Source organism: Lepidochelys kempii, chromosome 19 (genome assembly GCF_965140265.1).
Source record: "Lepidochelys kempii isolate rLepKem1 chromosome 19, rLepKem1.hap2, whole genome shotgun sequence".
In the NCBI taxonomy this organism is placed as follows: domain Eukaryota; kingdom Metazoa; phylum Chordata; order Testudines; family Cheloniidae; genus Lepidochelys; species Lepidochelys kempii.
Window position 1 is genome coordinate 14481214 of NC_133274.1, and position 22058 is coordinate 14503271.

The 22058-nt window shown below is 44.9% G+C and overlaps 1 protein-coding gene across 1 annotated transcript in view; it reads right to left on the reverse strand.

Moving 5' to 3' along the window:
- Positions 1-22058, reverse strand: part of MATN1 (matrilin 1) — a 37300-nt gene that overhangs the window by 2333 nt on the left and 12909 nt on the right. The window contains exons 3-6 of the mRNA XM_073317791.1: positions 11680-11902; positions 8668-8793; positions 6063-6470; positions 546-698 (exon numbers count right to left, since the gene is read on the reverse strand). Of these exons, the coding sequence (XP_073173892.1) occupies positions 546-698; positions 6063-6470; positions 8668-8793; positions 11680-11902 (910 nt within the window). The remainder of the gene's footprint in view (positions 1-545; positions 699-6062; positions 6471-8667; positions 8794-11679; positions 11903-22058) is intronic.

A 22058-nucleotide genomic window follows, 5' to 3' on the forward strand; every position in this document is an offset into this window, starting at 1 on the left:
TTTTGGAATTGATCAGATGCAGTGTTCAAAAGTGACTGTGTTACAGACAAACAGAAAGGTCGTCAAGTTGCATGTGGCACCTTACTTCTCTCAGCCAATTAACAGATCTGAGTCAGATACTTGGCTGTCGTCCAGGCTTTTTGTGCCCCTCTGGTTGCAAAAGGGGTGAGAGGGCCAGTTTAATTGGCCAGTGATGGAGTCCCCTAGAGGAATTGCTGAGTGATGCAGTTCAGGAAGGCTTGATGTTTTAATGAAGTACTGGTTTAGAAGCATGCTGAGACCTTTGGCTGAAAAACACTACGGCAGAAGTGCAAAATGTTATAATTTGGGCAGACACTTTTTCAATCAAAGAATTTCGACCAAAAAAAAAAAAAAAAAAAAGAGAGAGAGAGAGAGAACCCAATAAAACCACACACCTACACAGAAACAAAAAAAACGACAACCCAACACCTGTGAGTGGAAATCTCTAGGTGTATTTTTGCCCCTTGCTTCAGGAGTCAGTGTTTTCCACATGTAAACATTCTCCTGCCCTCGCCCCCACTCACCGACACAGATTTTCGTCGGCAGTTCCTTCGCAATCTTGTTGATGGTACTGAAATCAGCAGTATAGAAGTAGTGTGCTGCCACTGGCTCTGAGGCAATTTCCCTTAATTCATCTTCAACAGCATTGCTCACTCCCACAGCAAACATCTCAAAGCCTGCAAGTAATGTGGAGTGTCAGTCCTACTGCTACCATCTCATTGGAACAGCAAAAGAACCCAGCCAGCTTGCAAGTCTTTTTTTGCATTTATCACGTGATGTGTTGCGTACAAACTAGGATGCCCCCACTGTACAGGGCCATGGACCAAATGCTCAAAGATAGACACTCGAGAACACTCACATCATTTGCACATGGAGTCACTGTGCTTTCAAATCCCTTGGCTGTAGGGTCTTGTGGAATGGGTGTGGTTATGGCCATTTAATGCAGAGTGTGCATCCTGAGAATAGGCCACCTGACCTACAAGAGCACATATTGAGTAATCTCAGAACACCAAGGAAGAATTGATATGTTTATGTATTACAGGAACAAACTCAAACCAAAATCCCTGTACATTTGGGAAAACGCAGCTCTGGATTTGTATCCAAGCTTCTCAATACAGTGGGGCCATGCCAAAACTGTGGATCAGGTCCCTCGCTGAACTCTGGGAAAGGCTGAAGCTAGATCTGAATTTTATTTTGGACCCACCTCTAGGCTGCTCATAGGGCAGAGCTAGTTGGGTAAATACACTTGCCTTTCATCTCCCAAGGCAGATGTATTTAATATCCAGTGGCAAAAGTTCTAAAGTGAGATTATATATAGGGGTTGGGTGAAAAGATAAGGAAAGAAATCAAGAACCCTTTAAAACTGTTATCACCCCAAAATGACTGAAATGTTTGTCCCAGGCAACTGTGAGAATCAGGGTCCAGACATCCAAGGGGGAGGACAGGAGGGTCTGAATCCCAAAGAATAAAAAATTGAATCAACTGACTGTATTCAATATTTATTGCACTATAAAAGAGCATTGAGTAAGGTCTTTTATGAAAGCTGGTGATCCTCTGGTCATTAATATTATTGCACAATGTGTGTACAGTTAGTGTGTAAAGAGGAATGTGTGCATTCTGGAAATAGGTTTCTAAAATATGTTTGGGGAGCAGACTTGATTGTTTGTTCGAGACAAAGGAAGGTTGTTTTGCCCCTGTGCCTGGGTCTCCAGTGTAAATTGAGCAAGGTGATGCCAGAGACAATGGAAGTTACATTTACATATGAATCAACAGGGGATTTGGGAAATCAAGAGGAAGAGACAAACAGCGGGGGAGAAGAACTTTATCTTCAGAAGAATGCATTTCAAAGGTTTACTGGATTATAAAAAGAAGGGAAGTGAACCCCCTAGTTATCTATCACTGAAGGGACAAAGGGGCCAGCCCCCTTTTATGAAAGTTGTCTCCCTTTTGCTGGAATGTTGGAGATGCTAGCAGCTTGATGTAAGTAAGAAACGGTTTTAGGCAAAGACATAACCTGTTAGAATTAAGTTTGAGGCACTAACAAGTGTGTTATTTTTGTTTTGTTTGTAACCCTGTTGTGAGGAGAGAGCAATTGTGCAGGTACTTGGGTGGTCTGCAGGGTCTCATGTAAACTGTCTGAAGCCACATCTTGGGCAAAATCCTGGTCCCATTGACATTAATGGGAGTTTTGCCATTGACTTCAATAGAGCCAAGATTTATCTCTGAACTACAGGATGCTTGTGTGATCTCTGACCCTATTTAGATTCAAGCATCGCTAACTTTTTCCCAATGGCGTTGCCTTAGTTCCTTTGGATCAAAACAAGCACAATACTTGAATTTTCAATGTGGCTTCTAAATTCCAGCTCCTGGAACATTTTCAGAGTGTAATAACAAGCTGCTGTTATTTTTTCCCCTGTAAGAAACATGATCACTGAACAATTGGTAATAGAAAAAACAAAACAAAAACAACAACCAAAGATAATAAAACAGAATTCAAGGCCCCATTACTATTATGTAAGATAAATTGTGTTGGTGAGTTACATCAAGATTTTTATATATCAGCCAAACACACTCTGTATACAGGTTTCAGAGTAACAGCCGTGTTAGTCTGTATTCGCAAAAAGAAAAGGAGGACTTGTGGCACCTTAGAGACTAACCAATTTATTTGAGCATGAGCTTTCGTGAGCTACAGCTCACTTCATCGGATGCATACTGTGGACTCTGTATACAATATATGCATACTCTGTATACAGTATCCCACATGTCCTGTCAACCTGCTTCTCAAATGTCAATTATCCTTGCTCTCATGTTTGATCTTCATTATTAGGCACCAGCCCTCAGTCAGGTCCAATGGTCAAGACCAAAGATTAAAAGAGGTGAAGCATTTAGCAACTCATGAGCATATCCCCAAGGGCCATGTCCATTTAACTCAGTAAAAAACAGGATACAAGGAAGTTGGGCAAAAGAGTTTGCTGAGTTTTTCAGCAAAAGAGGGCGGCTCACAAGATATTTATGTTTCAAGGTCTTTAAAGTATCTTTTTCTTTTCTAATTTTTTTAACCCACTGGAAGCTGGCAGCAGAAATGTGTCTCCTGCTCAGTCCCCATACCGCTTACATGTGCCTAATGGGTTATTAGTGTATGGTCCCCAATGAATGCTGCATGGTGCATACTTCGACAGAATTCACCCTTGTGTGAAGAGCCAACATAAGGCCCATGCATCCCTTAAGTGCCATTTAAGGCCTATTTTGAGGGCTTAAGTGGAATTAAAGTGGTGCTTGTTCCTTGTGCAGGTGTGAATTTTACCCATTGGTTCGTAATTAGACAGTTGGACCTTGCTGCTACTTAATCTGTGAGGCTGATTTATTTATCCCCCTGATACTTTTTAAAAAATTGTCTAGTTCTCAGTGCTGCTGTCATCAAATACATTCTCTGTGGGTTTCCTTTCAATGGCCATTGGCTATACTATACTTCCTTTCAATGGCCATTGGCTATACTATATTTGACAGAGGCCAGTGCCAGATGCTTTAGAGGGAATGGACAGAACAGAGCAACTTTGAGTGACCGATCCACTGTCACCCAGTCCCAGCTTTTGGCAGTTGGAGGGTTAGGGACACCTGGAGCATGGGGTTGTATTCCCTGATCATCTTGGCTAATAGCCACTGATGGTCCTATCCTCCATGAACTTATTTTTCCCCACCATGAAGGCAGCTGATGCTGACAGTGACTTTTATGATAAATATAAGGTCAGATGCTCAGTCGCCCCCAGAATTGTGTTGTGCATGGCATGAAGGGGCCCTAACTCAGCATGAAATAGGCTGCTGAGAATTCTCCCCAGCCAGAGGGAATCTTCAGCAGATATAAAGGCGGTGGATGCATTTTAACACCACCTGCTTTCACCACTCTGGCATACAGGGAGTGTTGGGGTACAGTGAAGAACAATGCTGAGGGCAAGATAGTGCAGACCTGGATCGTGATGCTCTCCCCATCCTAGGTGGGTGGAATGACCCTATGGGAGCATGCTAGCTGTCATAAGTTAGAGCTGTCCTGTGGCTGCTCCAATTTCTGCCATGAGCCAGTTTGGCCTTTGTGCATCCCCAGGAATGAAAGGTGGTTTAGAGCACTAAGCAGAACTGCACAGTCAGCCTATTGTCCCCCCAGATCCATCACTGGGTGGGAACTGAACATGTGAGGAAGTGCGATTGTCATGTGAGACAACAAGAAACCCAACCAACCTAACAAACACAGAAGTCAAAGCCCAGCACTGCAGAGGATTGCTCTCATGTCTAGTTAAAGAAGTATGGGCTGGATGAATGGACTATAAAGTGGATAGAAAGCTGGCTAGATTGTTGGGCCAAACGAGTAGTGATCAATGGCTCCATGTCTAGTTCGCAGCCGGTATCAAGCGGAGTGCCCCAAGGGTCGGTCCTGGGGAGGTTTTGTTCAATATCTTCATTAATGATCTGGAGGATGGCGCGGATTGCACCCTCAGCAAGTTTGCAGATGACACTAAACTGGGAGGAGAGGTAGATATGCTGGAGGGTAGGGATAGGATACAGAGGGCCCTAGACAAATTGGAGGATTGGGCCAAAAGAAATCTGATGAGGTTCAACAAGGACAAGTGCAGAGTCCTGCACTTAGGATGGAAGAATCCCATGCACCGCTACAGGCTGGGGACCGAGTGGCTAGGCAGCAGTTCTGCAGAGAAGGACCTAGAGGTTACAGTGGACGAGAAGCTAGATATGAGTCAACAGTGTGCCCTTGTTGCCAAGAAGGCCAATCGCATTTTGGGATGTATAAGTAGGGGCATTGCCAGCAGATCGAGGGATGTGATCATTCCCCTCTGTTTGACATTGGTGAGGTCTCATCTGCAGTACTGTGTCCAGTTTTGGGCCCCGCACTACAAGAAGGATGTGAAAAAATTGGAAAGTGTCCAGCGGAGGGCAACAACAATTATTAGGGGACTAGAACACATGACTTATGAGGAGAGGCTGAGGTAACTGGGATTGTTTAGTCTGCGGAAGAGAAGAATGAGCGGGGATTTGACAGCTGCTTTCAACTACCTGAAAGGGGGTTCCAAAGAGGATGGATCTAGACTGTTCTCAGTGGTAGCAGGTGACAGAACAAGGAGTAATAGTCTCAAGTTGCAGTGGGGGAGGTTTAGGTTGGATATTAGGAAAAACCTTTTCACTAGGAGGGTGGTGAAGCACTGGAATGCGTTACGTAGGAATGTGGTGGAATCTCTTTCCTTTGAAGTTTTTAAGATCAGGCTTGACAAAGCCCTGGCTGGGATGATTTAGTTGGGGATTGGTCCTGCTTTGAGCAGGGGGTTGGACTAGATGACCTCCTGAGGACTCTTCCAACCCTGATATTCTATGATTTTATGATGTGGTGTCCCTGGAGTAAAGGTTGAGCCACAGAACTTCCATTCTCCGAGTGAAATGGGGATCAGTAATTTCTGAAGCAAATTCCTTCCAGAACAAATGCACCGAGCCACACCCTGCTCTCAGTCACACCAACATAAGCCGCCAGTACGTCCCCTGAAGTTATCACAGTTACTCTGGTCTTACACTGAGGAAGGGTGTAGCCTGTAGATCTTAGTTTAAACTTTGCACTAGGACTGAGTACTGATAGCCAGAGAGGGAAGAATTCACCATTTAAAAAGGCTCAAAAGAACATAACTTCTGTCATACAGGTGCTAACTGGTTCCTTTGCTGGTAGACTCAGAAAGAGGCCGATGACTGACACAGAATAGAGACAGAGGATGGGCCTTCTAAAGGGACTATGGGAGTTAGCTACCCAGCTCCCATTGAAAGTCAAAGCCCCTCTGAAAATCCCCCTTTCCCACATCAGGGGCCTTCTAAGTCAGCACTGAAGCACGTGGACAGGGGTTGAGACAATGTAGGCCGAAGTTTTGCCCTACTGATGCCCATGTTCTATGGCGAATGGAGAACATCGGTTTCTGGGACTGCCAATCAGCATCATACATAGACCAATACTTGACCCAAAGGAAAACCAATGCCACTGAATTCTGGAGGCCTACCTGAATCCTTGGCTTTCTTGGCAGCATCGCTGATGTAATCTTGTGACCGTCCATCCGTGAAGACAATGCCCACCTTGGGTACGCCAGGTCTTGCTCCACTGGAGGGATCAAAGGACTTTTCAGTGAGGTGCCTCAGCGCTAGGCCTGTCATGGTTCCTTTCTCCATGTAGGACATCCTTTTCACTGCTGCCTTGATGTCCTTCTTGTTGTTGTACCGTCCCAGCGGGAACTCCTGCCTGACAGAGCTGGAGTACTGGACCAGGCCCACGCGAGCATTTTGATCGGAGACATCCAATGAATCCACAATCTGGTTGATGAACTTCTTCACAAGCTCAAAGTTCTCCGGGCGCACGCTCTTGGAGCCATCAATCAGGAACACAAGGTCAGTGGCAGATCCACCACTGCAGGCTAGGGAGAAACAACAGAACAGGGCAAAGGGAACAGGTGAGAAGTTCAGCTCCCAATTAACCAGAGAGAGAGAAAACAAAAACCAGTATGGCTTTATTAATAATAAAGCCATACTCATAATCATAGTAAATCTCAAAAGCACGTAGCTTCCTTGCAGATATAGCACCGCTCAGATAAATCTCGACCTAGGTCCTTAAGTTGGTCTGGCTAGATATTCAGTTTATGCCAGTGCCAGTGATTTTATGACACCATCAAAGCTTTTGGTGACCATGTGGTGTCTGGCTGTGTAGAAGCATTCTTTGGTAATCATATAATAATAATTAATAATAGCTGTTTGAAAAAGGACAATTATTTTAGACACAACTGTTTAATATTATTTCAAAATTTCCCATGAAAATTTTTAATTTAAAAACCAAAAACTATTGTTTGTTCAGTTTTTGAAAACTGTTTTCAGTTAAAAGTTTGGGTTTTAGTTGAAAAAAATTTCAGTTTTCAAAACTCAAAATCCAAATTATTTTACTGGAATCCAAAAACTTGTACAGAAAAATTTTGGGTTTTTTGGTTTCCGTTTTTAACAACAGGTTTCAGAGTAGCAGCCGTGTTAGTCTGTATCTTCAAAAAGAACAGGAGAACTTGTGACACCTTAGAGACTAACAAATTCATTAGAGCATAACCTCTAATTATCATCACTACAAAAGTTTTTTTTCTCCTGCTGATAATAACTCATCTTAACTAATTAGCCTCTCACAGTTTGTATGGTAACTTCCAACTTATCGGTATGTGTATATATATATATCTTACTATATGTTCCATTCTATGCATCTGATGAAGTGGGCTTTAGCTCACAAAAGCTTATGCTCTAATAAATTTGTTAGTCTCTAAGGTGCCACAAGTCCTCCTATTTTTAACAACAAAAATTGATCAAAAAGAATTTTTGTTCATTTTGGACAAAATTAATTTTTCCTTAAAAAAAGTTTGACAAAAATATTCAAACCAACTCTAATAATTAATAATAATAACAATAACAATAATAATAAAGCTTTTCACTGGCAGGTACACAGTGCCTTTCGTCTTGGGATCTCCATGCACAGTGAACATAATAATTGTTTGAGCATCTGCGGTAGGCTAGAGAATGTGATTGGCTGAACCTCAAAACCCATTGCAGTCTATTTGTCCTCCCAGGCTTTTCATGAGGGGGGAAGTATTGGCCATGGGGGAATAGATGAGGTAGGAGCATTTAATCTGTGTGCACTGGGGAATTTTAACAACAGGCATTGGTCTATTCTGTGAATTGGTGTCATGGGACCCTCCCAAATCCCAACTCCCAAAATGCATCCGTGGTGAGGCAGTGATTAGAACACAGGAGTCCAGAGGAGTGATAATTCCTGGAGTCACATTATGTCTCCTCATGGGTGTGTCCAGAAAAGGTTAGCCAATGAGAATGGCGTGAATGTTTCCAAGGGTGGGTTTCGGCTCTGCCACTAACAAACTCCTTATTTCACATTACTCAGTGTGTCTCTTCTTCAAACTGGCAGTGACCGTATGAGGATTAAAAGGGAGCATTGAATGGAGCACACACCAGAAGGTTTTGCTCTGCCAGAAATCTCAGAGCCATGAAGTCACTGGACCCTGACACAGCGAGTGATGGTAAATCCCCTTTGTTGCCTTCGATCACGCCTCACACTCAGTGCACAGCGTGGCTGCTGACTAACTTCAGAGGCAAGAGGCAACCGAGCCCTTACCAAAGCATCCACCTCCTGCCCCTCCCAGCGCCCCACTCTTCGAGCAGGGAGAGGGTCCCACATGGGTCTATGGCTTCATTTGGGCCTCGGGGCTCTGCGTGCTGGGGTTCAGTCCCACAGATCTATGGGGCCCATGATTAATCTGCCCCTGCTTGGACGATGCGGGGTGCCTTCCAGGAACTATTTCTGCTAAGAGTGTAAATCAGTCCAAGAGCCTGATCCAAAGCAGGTTTGAGTCAATGGAAAGATCCCTATTGACGTCAGTGAGCTTTCGGTTAGGCCCTGAGTCTGTAAGGATCCTTCCTAGGGGAGAGCTACTTTGTTAAATTCTCAGTGGTGAACAACCTGTGGGATTGAGATGAAGGTACTATTCTTTTAACCTGCTTTTATCTTAACAACCCCCTGACATATCACCGCACTGCTGCATTCATATCGGAGTGCACAATGGTATTTACCACTGCAGGTTTTCCCATCGTTGTTCAATGTGAAGCCCTCTTTGCAAGCACAGGTGTATGACCCGGGTGTGCTGACACATATCTGCTGACAGTCATGGTCTCCAGAGGCACAGAGGTCTGACAGATCTGTAAGGAAAGATACAGAATAAAAACACATTGACCCAGAAGGGGAAAGTGTCAAGGCCGCTTTGACCATAGAATCATAGAATCATAGAATCATAGAATATCAGGGTTGGAAGGGACCCCTGAAGGTCATCTAGTCCAACCCCCTGCTCAAAGCAGGACCAATTCCCAGTTAAATCATCCCAGCCAGGGCTTTGTCAAGCCTGACCTTAAAAACCTCTAAGGAAGGAGATTCTACCACCTCCCTAGGTAACGCATTCCAGTGTTTCACCACCCTCTTAGTGAAAAAGTTTTTCCTAATATCCAATCTAAACCTCCCCCACTGCAACTTGAGACCATTACTCCTCGTTCTGTCATCTGCTACCATTGAGAACAGTCTAGAGCCATCCTCTTTGGAACCCCCTTTCAGGTAGTTGAAAGCAGCTATCAAATCCCCCCTCATTCTTCTCTTCTGCAGGCTAAACAATCCCAGCTCCCTCAGCCTCTCCTCATAAGTCATGTGTTCCAGTCCCCTAATCATTTTTGTTGCCCTTCGCTGGACTCTCTCCAATTTATCCACATCCTTCTTGAAGTGTGGGGCCCAAAACTGGACACAGTACTCCAGATGAGGCCTCACCAATGTCGAATAGAGGGGAACGATCACGTCCCTCGATCTGCTCGCTATGCCCCTACTTATACATCCCAAAATGCCATTGGCCTTCTTGGCAACAAGGGCACACTGCTGACTCATATCCAGCTTCTCGTCCACTGTCACCCCTAGGTCCTTTTCCGCAAAACTGCTGCCTAGCCATTCGGTCCCTAGTCTGTAGCTGTGCATTGGGTTCTTCCGTCCTAAGTGCAGGACCCTGCACTTATCCTTATTGAACCTCATCAGATTCCTTTTGGCCCAATCTTCCAATTGGTCTAGGTCCTTCTGTATCCTATCCCTCCCCTCCAGCGTATCTACCACTCCTCCCAGTTTAGTATCATCCGCAAACATGGCACGAGACTTGTGTTCCTCTATCTGCCTGCACAGCATGTGCTTTAATGTTCTCCCCTTCTATAAACTCAAGTTGAGCCAATAATAAGTCCTCATTTAATAACACATTGCTCATAGCAGGATGATTGCCTGTTCTGTTCATTCCTTCTGAAGCATCTGGCACTGGCCACTGTTGGAAGACAGGATACTGAGCTAGATGCATCATTGTTCTTACCCAGTATGGCTGTTTTAATGTTCTTTTATGCTGCAGATCTTAAAGCACCAAGGGAAATAAGAGTTATTATCTTGATTTTTCAGATGGGGAAACTGAGGCACACAGAGACAGTGACTTGCTCAGGGTCTCTCTGGGGCGCCTGGCATTGGCCACTGTCAGAAGACAGGATACTGAGCTAGATGGACCTTTGATCTGATCCAGTATGGCCATTCTTATGTTCTTATGTCATGCAACTCGGTGGCAGAGCCAGGAATAGAGCCAATGTCTCCACAGTTCGAGTGCAATACCCTATCTACTGGACAACTCTTTCTCCAACACCCACAGCAGTAGACCACAATTTACTTCACTATTCAACATTGTTTAATGAAAATTTTGTAATTTTTGTTATTCTTTGAATTGACCATGAATAACTGTGAATAGCCAACATTCACTCTTCCAGCAGTATGGGTTAGTTGTGCTTAGTCCAATAAATCACATGAGATCATTGCTGTTCTCTGCTTAGATTAGTGCACAAGCAAACTTAAAGTTCATTTTACAGTAATACTTGCACATTCAGCTTTAAATTTTCTGTCTGCGAACACAAGTGCCGGTAGAACTTGACCTGGGCCTGAGCAAACAAAACTGGAATTGAAGTCAGTAGGCACATCCAGTACTCAGCTCTGAAAATCAGGCCCGAGTGCATCAGTGTTGGTCGAAAGCAAACACAAAGGTGTAACAAATCTGGGGGAACCAATTCATTTACAAATCAGGCAAGTATTTGTAGGAAATAGTGTATGTCAGTATTTACCTGGCTCTACCACAACCACAGGGCCTGATTCAAAGTCCATTAAAGTCAATGGGAGACTTTCCATCTGGTCCATATATATGGGGTGGGGGGAGAGACAGAAGGGGAGGAGGAGGAGTACAAATACAAGAATGCTCAAGCCTTCTGATTGTTCTAAACAAAGAAATATTAACCCCTAGCATTTATAAGCAACCCTACCATAATGAGTGTGTTAGCACATCTGCAGTGTAGAAAAGAGCAAATTCAACCCTGGACAGAGGATACAGACAGGAACTATGCACCATTTAAGTCCCACTTGAGTGCTCAAAATAGGCCTTAAGTTGCCTAGGCCTTGAGCTGTCCTGGTGCACCAAGGTGAATCCTCCTCCTTGTGGATCTCTAAGACCTTCACAAAGGGAGATAAGTATCATCATCATTTCATCACTGGGGAAAATAAAGCAGTGAGGTGAAGTCCTGGGAACAGAACTCAGGTCTTTTGCCATCCAGCCCCTGTTCTATGTACTAGCTTCTGCTGGCTCAGCGGCACATTAGCTCCATTTTATAGTCAGGGAAACTGAGGCAGCCATGGTCTCCATAACAAGTCAGATGGCATTTGACTTTGGGTAAGTTGGTTCCTATGTCTGTTCCTAGACTTTGTTTGTGTAGTTAGATTGTAAGCTCTTTGGGCCAGGGACTGTCTTCTTGTGTTTGGATGGTGCCTCTTCGAGCTACTGTAATACATATTATGAGAGTATGAATCTCCTGCAAACTCCTATTCACACCTACAAGTAACACTTGTGATAGCTGGGGACTGTGCCTTTAAGGGCTGTTCGGATTCAGTCTGGTAATTGCTATATTCCTTTGTTCCTGTCTGTTCAACAAGGAAGGTATGCCCCCCACCTCAGATCCTTTTGTTGCTCCTTTAGGACTTACCACAGAAGGCCTCTTGAAATTTCGTGGCCAGTTTCTCAATGACGCTGTAGCTCTCTACATAGTCCACGTGCTCATCCAGCGGCTCGCTGGCCATTTGCCGAAGAGTGTTCATGTCCACTCGGCCCACGCCGATGGCAAACAGCTCAATGCCAAGGGCTCTTGCCCTTGCTGATACATCCTTTACACCATCCTGGGGGCGTCCGTCTGTCACAATGATTGCCACCTAAGGAGAAGAGGAAGGGAAGCAAAGAGAAGAGATGATGGACTGTCCCCCTGCAATCCAGCACGGTAGTTTTTCTACAACATGGATGTGAGCATAGTGTTTGCTTAGGGAGGAATCTGGCTCAATAACTAACTTCTTCATATCCGTGGAGTTAAAGCCCCGTACAAAAAGTGGAACCATTATTTCCTTTCCCCACAACACACCAGAAAATCAGCATGGCCATTTTGTCTGCCACCATGGTTTGTTCATTTCTGGGCTGCAGGGGTTAAATTGACATTATCTTAAACATCTTAAATAGGGGTTGGCTGGATGATACCAGATTTAAGGAAAACAGAGTAAAGACAGCCTTCTTAACACACAGCATTAACACTGGATCAAACTCAACAGTTATTGCTCACCCGAAACTCCTGCTGAAGTCAATGGGAGTTCTGACTAAGTAAGGCTGGAGGAGGGAATTGGGCCGATAACAGTGCCTTTAACTCCATCTGAGGATATCAAAGCACTTGGCAAACATTAGATGATTAAGCTTTATCTCCATTTTACAGATGAGAAAACTGAGGCATAGAGAGAAGAAATGGCTTGCTTAAGGTTAGTGACAGAGTCAACATTTTTGACTCCTAGGTCCCCGCTATAAACAGCAGGGGTAAGATACAGGCACATTTAAGTCAATGGCAAAATTATCATTGGCTTCAATGAAGCTGAGTGAACTGCTAAACCAAACCAAATCTGTTTCACAGGCAAATGCCCTCGGTAATAGAGAAGATAAAGAAATGTGAGAAGAAAAATTCAAGAAATAGCTAATTGAACCGCAGCAGTAGAATTTTCAGTGACCCATCAACACACAGGTCATTAAGTTTAAGCTGAGAATCAGCATTTACTACCATACTCCATCGCTTGTGTATTATTCACCTTCACATTTACACAATAGAAATCACAAGAAGAGCAGGGGGAATGTTTTTGGCAAACAGTAAATTCACCAAGAAATGCATTTTTGGGGGTATCAAAACTATTCATGAATTTGGGTAAAATCTAGCAAATCGTTTCAGACAAAATGGTATGATGGGATAACATGATTTTGGTAATTAATTGATCTTTAAATATTCATGGTAAATAGGCCTGATGGGATGTTAGATGGGGTGGGATCTGAGTTACTATAGAAAATTCTTTCCTGGGTATCTGGCTGGTGAATCTTGCCCATATGCTCAGGGTTTAGCTAATCGCCATATTTGGGGTCGGGAAGGAATTTTCCTCCAGGACAGATTGGAAGAGGCCCTGAAGGTTTTTCGCCTTCCTCTGTAGCATGGGGCACGGGTCACTTGCTGGAGGATTCTCTGCTCCTGGAAGTCTTTAAACCACAATTTGAGGACTTCAATAGCTCAGACATAGGTGAGAGGTTTGTCGCAGGAGTGGGTGGGTGAGATTCTGTGGCCTGCGTTGTGCAGGAGGTCAGACTAGATGATCATAATGGTCCCTTCTGACCTTAGTATCTATGAATCTATTAATCTAAAATAAAATGAAAACAAAAATGTCAGAAATGGTTCATTTTTAAAAAACGAAAAGAGCCATTTTGAAACTATCATTTTTAAATGACAGTTTTGTTGAATTCAAATGACATTTTCAGAATGAAAAATGTCAAAAATGTTTGAGGTGACATGTCATTTTGAAAAATGTTTCCTTTTGACCCATATTAAATGTTTTCAGTTTTTCTTTTTGGCAAGAAAAAACAAAAATCCCGGAGTTTCAGTTCAAAACAAACCAATGTTTATCCATATCTTCAGTTCGGCCATTGAACCAAACAATCTATTATTTAGTCAGGGCTAATCAGAGAGAACTTGGATAGAGAACTCACCAGTTGCTTAGTTAGGGTAGCTTTAAGGCTGCCCTCCATTGCTGTGGGGGGCAATCTCATCTGATGCCAGGATCTGGCCCTTGGTTTATATCAAAGATGAGCAAACCTCAAAAGATGTGAGCCTTCTATTCTGATAAGTGCCCATAAATTCATGCACTTAGTGGAATGACCTTAACCTTTTGGGAGCTGTAAAAATTGGAGTTAAAACTACAGCTGATTGGAACATTTTGGTTGAAATGAAATTTCGCTAAAAGCACATTATTTCCTCACTCCTCTTTGCAATGACATAGATAGTGCTTTTTTCATCAGAGACAGAATGTCTCACGCTCAACAACCTGGTGGTTATAGCATTAAGCAAGGATGTAGAAGACCTTCAAGTCCCTGCTCTGCCTTATTCAGAGTAGAGTTTATCTACCTAGGGAGGTGGTGGAATCTCCTTCCTTAGAAGTTTTTAAGGTCAGGCTTGACAAAGCCCTGGCTGGGATGATTTAGTTGGGGATTGGTCCTGCTTTGAGCAGGGGGTTGGACTAGATGACCTCCTGAGGTTCCTTCCAACCCTGATATTCTATGATTCTGTGATTCTTTAAGCCCATTGACAACCTGCACAGATCGGATATGGGCCTGAACCAAAACCACAAATCTGATCCCTGGGGATGTCTGATATCCAACCAGAAGCCTGGATCCAATGGAAATTAGGACTCAAGCTCTGAGCAGCTGAGGACCCAAAATTCACATCAGTTCCTGAGCTTTGCTGCTTGAGCCTGTGTTTAGCGTTGCATGCTGGGGATGCAGCAGGGCGTTGTGGCTCGAACTCAGGCTGGACATCAGGACACCTGTGTTCTTGTCCCAGTTTTGCCAGTGACCTGCTCTGTGACTTTGGGCCAATCAGTGTGTCTCTTTCTCCTTTCCCCCACCCCAGCATTTCTCTGGCATGGTGGAACTGTCTGTGGCTATATCTACATCTGGAGCTAGGGGGGTGAGCCCCAGCTCATGTAGACATACCCATGCTAGCTCTTATGGAGCCAGCATGCTAAAAAACAGTATCGGTGGGATAGTACAAGCAGCAGTGAGCGGTGGAGGTCCAGTGGATTTGTACTCAGTACAGCTAGCCCATGCCCCAGCTGCACTGCTATTTTTAGTGGACTAACTCCATAGGAGCCAGCATGCGTATGTCTACACAAGTTGAGAATCACACCTCCCGCTCCAAGTGCAGGTGTATCCTCTCACTCTGTGTATCTCCAGTGCCTGGTGTAATGGAGCCCTGGCCTCAGTTGGGGCCTCTAGTTTATAGAAATAGGATAATAACCCTTTGAATATATTTTCTGAGTTCTCTACCTGTGCTCACTGTATTCGATGTGGTAGAAAAATGGTCAGAAACCAACAAGAGCAGCAATTCATATGTAACTAGGCCCTCATGTTTGTGTATATTTGGGATCCACCTGAGTCTAGCAACCTGCATGAACTTGGAGGGAGGAGCACAGGTTGGAGGGAGGAAGCATTTGGAGGAAGCACCAGGAAGTCATTCTGTGTGCACATGGCTGGGACACTGGCTGGAGTTGCAGCATCTCTGTCATTAGTTCTCTTAATAAAGAGCCAGTTTTGTTTTACAAGCAGGGAGTCGCTCATGTTGTTGCCCAGCATGCGGTACATGAAACACAGAGCCTGTGTGGTTTCTTTGTAGTGTTTTTCTTGGGTAAAGAGCCAAAGACACACCAGGGCCACTAGGTGATGCTATGCTAATAGTGACATAGCAGCCTTGCTGAGTGGGCTGAGAAGAGGGTCTGTAGTAGGGGGAGCCTATGACAAGTGCAGAGGGTCATAATCAGAGAAGTATGAGGGATGGATAAACTGGTTTGATAAAATAGCTGAGCTGAATCGCCACCCTGGCCCCCAACTGACTCTGAACTGAACCTTACATTTTTTGAGGTTCAAAAATTTCCACCATTATGGTTCACTTTCTCTACAAGTCTCTGATTGTCCCAACTCCAGACTCCTCCCTGCACTGCTCCAGGGGTGGGCAGCAGGCCACTGGCCCTTACCAAGGCCTGTGCTCTAGTGACATGATCTAGCCCTTAGCGAACTAGGATAAATCCGTATTTGCAGCAATTCCAAGGTATTCCTCACATCAGTATAGGGACGTGGAGGCAATCCTGTGGATTCTGAGGCAGGCATATCTAAATACTGAAGGCATAACTGGATGTTTTCAAGGGTTCTCACTGTAGCAATGAATGCAGTCCCCACACCTTGTCAGGCGAATGAATATGTGAATACCCTCCTCACTTTTGTAATGTTCTTTGCAATATGATGATCCAATTCTTGCTGTTCCTAAAGGAAGACAGCAATAGGCCACAGTCCCTGCAGCCTTTGGTGGTGGAGTAGCCAGACCTTTGCTTTGGGCTACAGGAGAGATGTAAAGCAAATATATTTACCGTGGTCCTTTTATGCCTCTTCCCTCTGGGAGCACAGCTGGGCCAATGCTCTTGGGGTCCTCCTAGCACATGTCCTAGACATCTGGAAACACTGGTGTGGATTTTCAAAAGCATGAGGTTTTGACCTTGCTCTGCTCCTGCTGTAGTCAATAGCAGTTTTTTCTATTGACTTTAACAGAAGCAGAATTAGCCCAGCACCTGTGTAAGGGGACTGCTGCCCCCTTACTAACATTCAGTGGGGGTGTTTTGATTGGCTAGCTCCCAGTACTAAAAGGGGAAGGGTCTATGAGAAATCAGGACCCTGACTGACAACCTCCAGGACAAATGGGGAGAGGCCAATGCTCCAGGTGAGCCTGAATGATAGGGCGGGCAGGCTAACCAGGGAGTCAGGAGGCCAGGGAGGTCCCATTCTCCGTTTGAGCTGGATTTGCCTGGGTCGGACAGAGTGGGGCCGAGCTAAGCCAGGGAGCAGAGCTGGGCCAGATCCCGAGGGACCAGAAAAGCGCCCCAGGGAGAGCAGACCCTGTCCTGGGAGCAGAGCTGCAGCAACCAGAGCCAGAGGGGCCAGAAAAGCAGCCCAGGAAGCAGGTCAGTGCTGGGAGCAGAGTCACGGAAGCAGCCGGCAGAGCAGACCTGTCCTGGGAGCAGAGCTGCAGCAACCAGAGCCAGAGGGGCCAGAGAAGCAGCCCAGGGAGCTGGAGGCAGAGCAGCAGCAGCAGGGCTGAGACCGAGTGGAGCTGGGGCTGGAGCCGTCAGGAGCTGGGTGTGGTGAGCAGCTGGGGAGACCGCGGGGGACCCTGGGCAGCGGGCCCAGCACAGGGAGACGCCTCAGCCAAGAGGCTCTGCAGGCCAGGCTTGGATCATAACCCCGACAGGGCGGGGGCGGCACTGGGCAGAAGGGTCCTACCTCTTAGAGCCTGAGAGCCTGTGGCCACCACCAGAGCAAGTGTCCAACCCACAGCAGCCCTGCAGCACAGCCAGGGCCGGAGAAGGGGCCTGGGACTTACAAGGAACAGATTGTGAACTGCCCGGACACTCCAGAGACGCTGTTTGTGATGTTCCCTGCCACAGAGCGGGTTGATGTGTTTCCTTCAACCTTTCCCATTTTTCCTTATTCTTTTTAAAATTAATTGTTGATTAAATAACTTGCATTTGCTTTAACTTGTATGTAATGGTCAGTGGGTCAGAGAAGTGCCCAGTGCAGAGAGCGTACCCCGGAGTGGGGACACCCTAGCCCCTGTCCTAGGTGACAACAGTAGGGTTGGGGGTTGACCCCCCCCCCAGGAATCCTGGGCCCAGCCTTGTTGGGGTTGCGAGGACTCTGCCAGACAGGAGAGTGGAAGGGGAGTCCTCAAGGGCAGGGAGGCCATTGGGTAAAGGAAGTGGGAGCGAGGACTCAGATCCTTTCACTAGCCCACTTCACCGGGGTAGTGCAGAAGCCAGGACAGTTCCCCACAAGAGCGGGACTGTTCCCCCGCTTACACCTGCATTGTTTAGAATTCTAACCGGTCAGCCCCACTGAATACAGTGGGTGTAGCCAGGATGGAATTTGGCTCACAAGATGGGAAATCAAAAACTTCAGTCTTGAAAGATGATAACAAGAACAAAGCATTTAAGAAAGGAAGTAAAAACTGCAAAATGTCTGTCTATAAAGTCCCTCCCATGACACACTAGGAAACTCCGTAACCGTGGAGAATGAAAAAGAAATGGAAAGACCTGCAGTGAATAAAGATCTGGCTGAGAGATAGGAAGATAAAGCAAGGGGAAAATGGCCAGTTCTCTACCTAGTGGTCTGCTCAGGAATGAGGACTAAGAATTGACTTTATGGGGTGGGTCCTGAGTTGATGTAAATTGCTGTAGCTCAATGGGATGAACTGTGTGTTAGCCTGATTTGCTGATGGGGTGACATTTTTTAGGCTAGTAAAAATGAAGGGGAATTGTGAAGAGCTCAGAAGAACTGGGGTGATATGGATGGCAGCACAGACCAGAGCAGGGCAATAATGCACATTGGAAGGAATTATGTTAAACTACTTGGAATGGATTAGTGGGATAAAGATCCTGACAAGAAAGCTGTCTGTTCACTGTACACAATAGTCAAAGCAGCATATCAATGTCAGGCTATATTAAACAAAGGAACAGAGAAGGATATGGAAAATATTATAATGGCATTATATAAATCAATGGTACATCCTAACCTCAACCCAGCCTTGGTCTCCTCATCTTAAAATAGACAGCTAAATTAGAGAAGGGCTGAAGAAGATAGAGAAAAATGGAGAGAGGTCTGTGGGGCAAAGTCGGATTGAGTGATGGGTGTGTTTCATATGAGAAGGAAATAAAAAGCCTGTAGCTATTTATTTAATCTGAAAAGATGTAGAGGAAGAGAGGATAAGGTGGAAGTATATATAATAATAATGGTATAGAAAAGGCCAGTCAGATACTTCAGTTTATCCTCTCACAGGCACCCAGTGCAATTAAACATCAGTAAAACAAAGGCACAGGATTTTGGAGGGAAAGGGGATATTTTTTGACCAAGGAACCAGCCAAGGTCAAAGGAAGCTGGCTGGACCGGAGAGAGAGAGCAGACAACATGCTTCAGTGGAGAAGCCATGAGAAGAGAGGTCCAGGAGAGAGGATTTGGAATCCAGAAAGGACACTGACCCAAATCCTGAAGAATGCTCCAGAGTGGTGAGGAAAGGGCATACAGGTGTTTTATTGTTTTGTCTGGATCTGTATATTTTTTGTGCTGTCTGCAGTAGAGTGACTGGTTTGGGAACCCATTTGCAAAGTCTGTGTGTTATGTGCTTCAATTATCATGTGTCCCCGGAGAGGTCAAGTGTAATCAGAGTGCCCGTGAGGTTGGAGCTCGGGGAAAGGGTGAGCAGAGGCTACTGGGGAGTCTGGAGGAGCCAGCACTAGGTAGCTAGATGGTGGGGGTCTCAGCTCTCAGAATAGGGTGCTCCCCAGAGGATCTGCCCCCCAAAAATGTTCCTAAACTCTGCTCATACTCAAGAAAGCTTAAAAACACTTGGGATCCTGTACATGGGATTCAAGCATAGCATCCTAGTGTGTATTGAGAAGGCAGAGCTAGACAAGGGCTTTGACACAGTTCGACAGCTGTTTTGTGGCCTGCATAAGGTGCATTTGATGAACGCAAGTCTCAAAAACCACCACCACAATTTGGTACTAACTGGCACTCTTGCTGGCACTGTCAACAAAGAAGCCGAAGACCAAATGGTCCATAGAGATTCAACTCCCCGTACCCCCATCCTGGATTAACCACGAGACCTTTAACGACCTGAAACTCAAATATATCTAAGTGGGGGAATGGTCCCGCTATTGTGGGGGACTCTTCCGTCTTTTATACACTAACCCAATGAAATGGGCTTGTGAAAGGATTTGAGTTTTCGCTTCCAATTCCTTTACCCAGAGGCCTGCCTTACCTCGAGGGCTCCCCTTCCACTCTCCTGTGTGGCAGACTCCTCATAACCTCAACAAGGCTGGGCCCAGGATTCCTGGGGGGCTCGACCCCCAACCTTGTCGTGGTCACTTAGGGCAGGAGCTAGGGTGTCCCCACTCCTGGGTGCTCTCTCTGCACTGGATGCTTCTCTGACCCACTGATCACTACATACAGCTCAAAGCAAATGCAATTTATTAAACAGCAATCAATTTTAAAAAAATAAGGAAAAACTGGGAAAGGTGAAAGGAAAACCCATCACCCTGCTCTGCACCAGAAATGTTATCACTTATCGAAAGACTAACATAGTAAACATCTGTATAAATGGGGTAGGATCTGAGGCTAAAATAGAGAAAGAAAAAATTAAGTATTACTTAGACAAGCTGGATGTCTCCAAGTCTCAGGGTCTGACAAAATGCATCCTAGAATACTTACAGAACTGGTTGAAAAGATCTCTTACCCATTAGCAATTATCTTTTGAGATCTCATGGTGGATGGGAGAGATCCCAGAGGACTGGAAAAGGGCAAATATAGTGTCAATCTATAAAAAGGGGAATAAGAACAACCCAGGGAATTACAGACCAATCAGCTTAACTTCAGTACCTGGAAAGATAATGGAGCAAATAATCAAAAAATCAATTTGTAAGCCCCTAGAATAGAATAGTGATAAATAACAATCAACAGGGGTTTGTCAAGAACAAATCATGTCAAACTCATATCCTTCTTTGACAGGATAACTATCCTTGTGGGTGGGGATATATCTTGACTTTAGGAAGGCTTTTGATACTGTCTCACATGACTTTCTCATAAGCAATCTAGCGAAACATAGGCTAGACAAACCTGCTATAAAAGGGGTGCACAGCTGGTTGAAAAACTGTGTACTCAGAGAGCAATTATCAATGGTTCACAGTCAAGCTGGAAGGGCATATCAGGTGGGGTCCCACAGGGATCTGTCCTGAGTCTGGTTTTATTCAGTAGCTTCATAAATGTTTTAGCTAATGGCATAGAGAGTACACTTATAAAGTTTCCGGACAATACTAAGCTGGGAGGGGTTGCAAGTGCTTTGGAGGACACAATTAGTGTGACATTGCACCCCATAATGCTTTATGGAAATAGGCTTATGAGTGTAAATATGACATAACTGGAATATGTTTAATGCTAGATATGCCATGTAACATCTTTGCAAAGGTTATGTTCTTCTACATGTATTCATCCTATTTGTATGTGTGTATCATTTTTATATCTGAAGTTTGAGCGTTGGCTCTATGCTTGTATTTAAAGTGTTTGCTGTAGAAAACACCTAAGGTAGATTTGGTCACCATTGTGTGAAGGTGTTATTCAAGTAATTGGGAGTACTTGGTTAACAATGAACCTTGATAGACGCCAGTCCACATCTGAGCTTTCCTGGGAACATCCTGTAGAAAACTGAGTCATGCATGGACATGTGACTTTCCTATGTGACTCCAAAACTCCATTTTGTAGCTGGATTCTACACGGGGGGCGGGGGGAGAGGGGTTTCCACCCACAAGAGAGAAACTATATAAGTCCTTGGGAAACCCCCTCCATTTTGTCTTCTGCTGGCTCAAGTCTCTCCACCCCAAGGAGATGCCTGAAAGAAACAGGAACAAAGTGGGGAGGGATATCTCAGTGGTTTGAGCATTGGCCTGCTAAACCCAGGGTTGTGAGTTCAAGCCTTGAGGGAGCCATTTAGGGATCTGGGACAAAAATTGGGGATTGGTCCTGCTTTGAGCAGGGGCTTGGACTAGATGACCTCCTGAGGTCCCTTCCAACCCTGTGATTCTATTCTGTGATTCTGTGACAGTAACTAGTGGGGTGGGAGTGACTGCTGGACGCAGACTAGAAGGAGGCTAGTCTGTAAAAGAAGCTTATTGGAATATCTCTGAGGGTGAGATTTCATCTGTAATCACTTTCTTACTGTATTAGACTTAGATTTGCGTGTTTTATTTTTTTTTCTGGTAATTTACTTTGTTCTGTCTGTTATTACTTGGAACCACTTAATCCTACCTTTTGTATTTAATAAAATCACTTTTTACTTATTAATTAATCCAGAGTATGTATTAATACTGGGGGGGGGGAGAGACAAACAGTTGTGCATATCTCTCTATCAGTGTTATAGAGGGCGAACAATTTATGAGGTTTATTTGGCGTTTGGACCCCATTGAGAATTGGGTATCTGAGTGTTGGAGGCAGGAACACTTCTTAAGCTGTTTTCAGTTAAGCTTGCAGCTTTGGGGGGATGTAGTTCAGACCTGGGTCTGTGTTTGTAGCAGGCTAGCATGTCTGGCACAACCAGGCAGGGCACTGAAGTCCCAAGCTGGCAGGGAAAACAAGCTCAGAGGTAGTTTCCGCACATCAGGTGGCAGTCCCAAAGGGAGTTTCTGTGATCCAATCCATCACAATTAG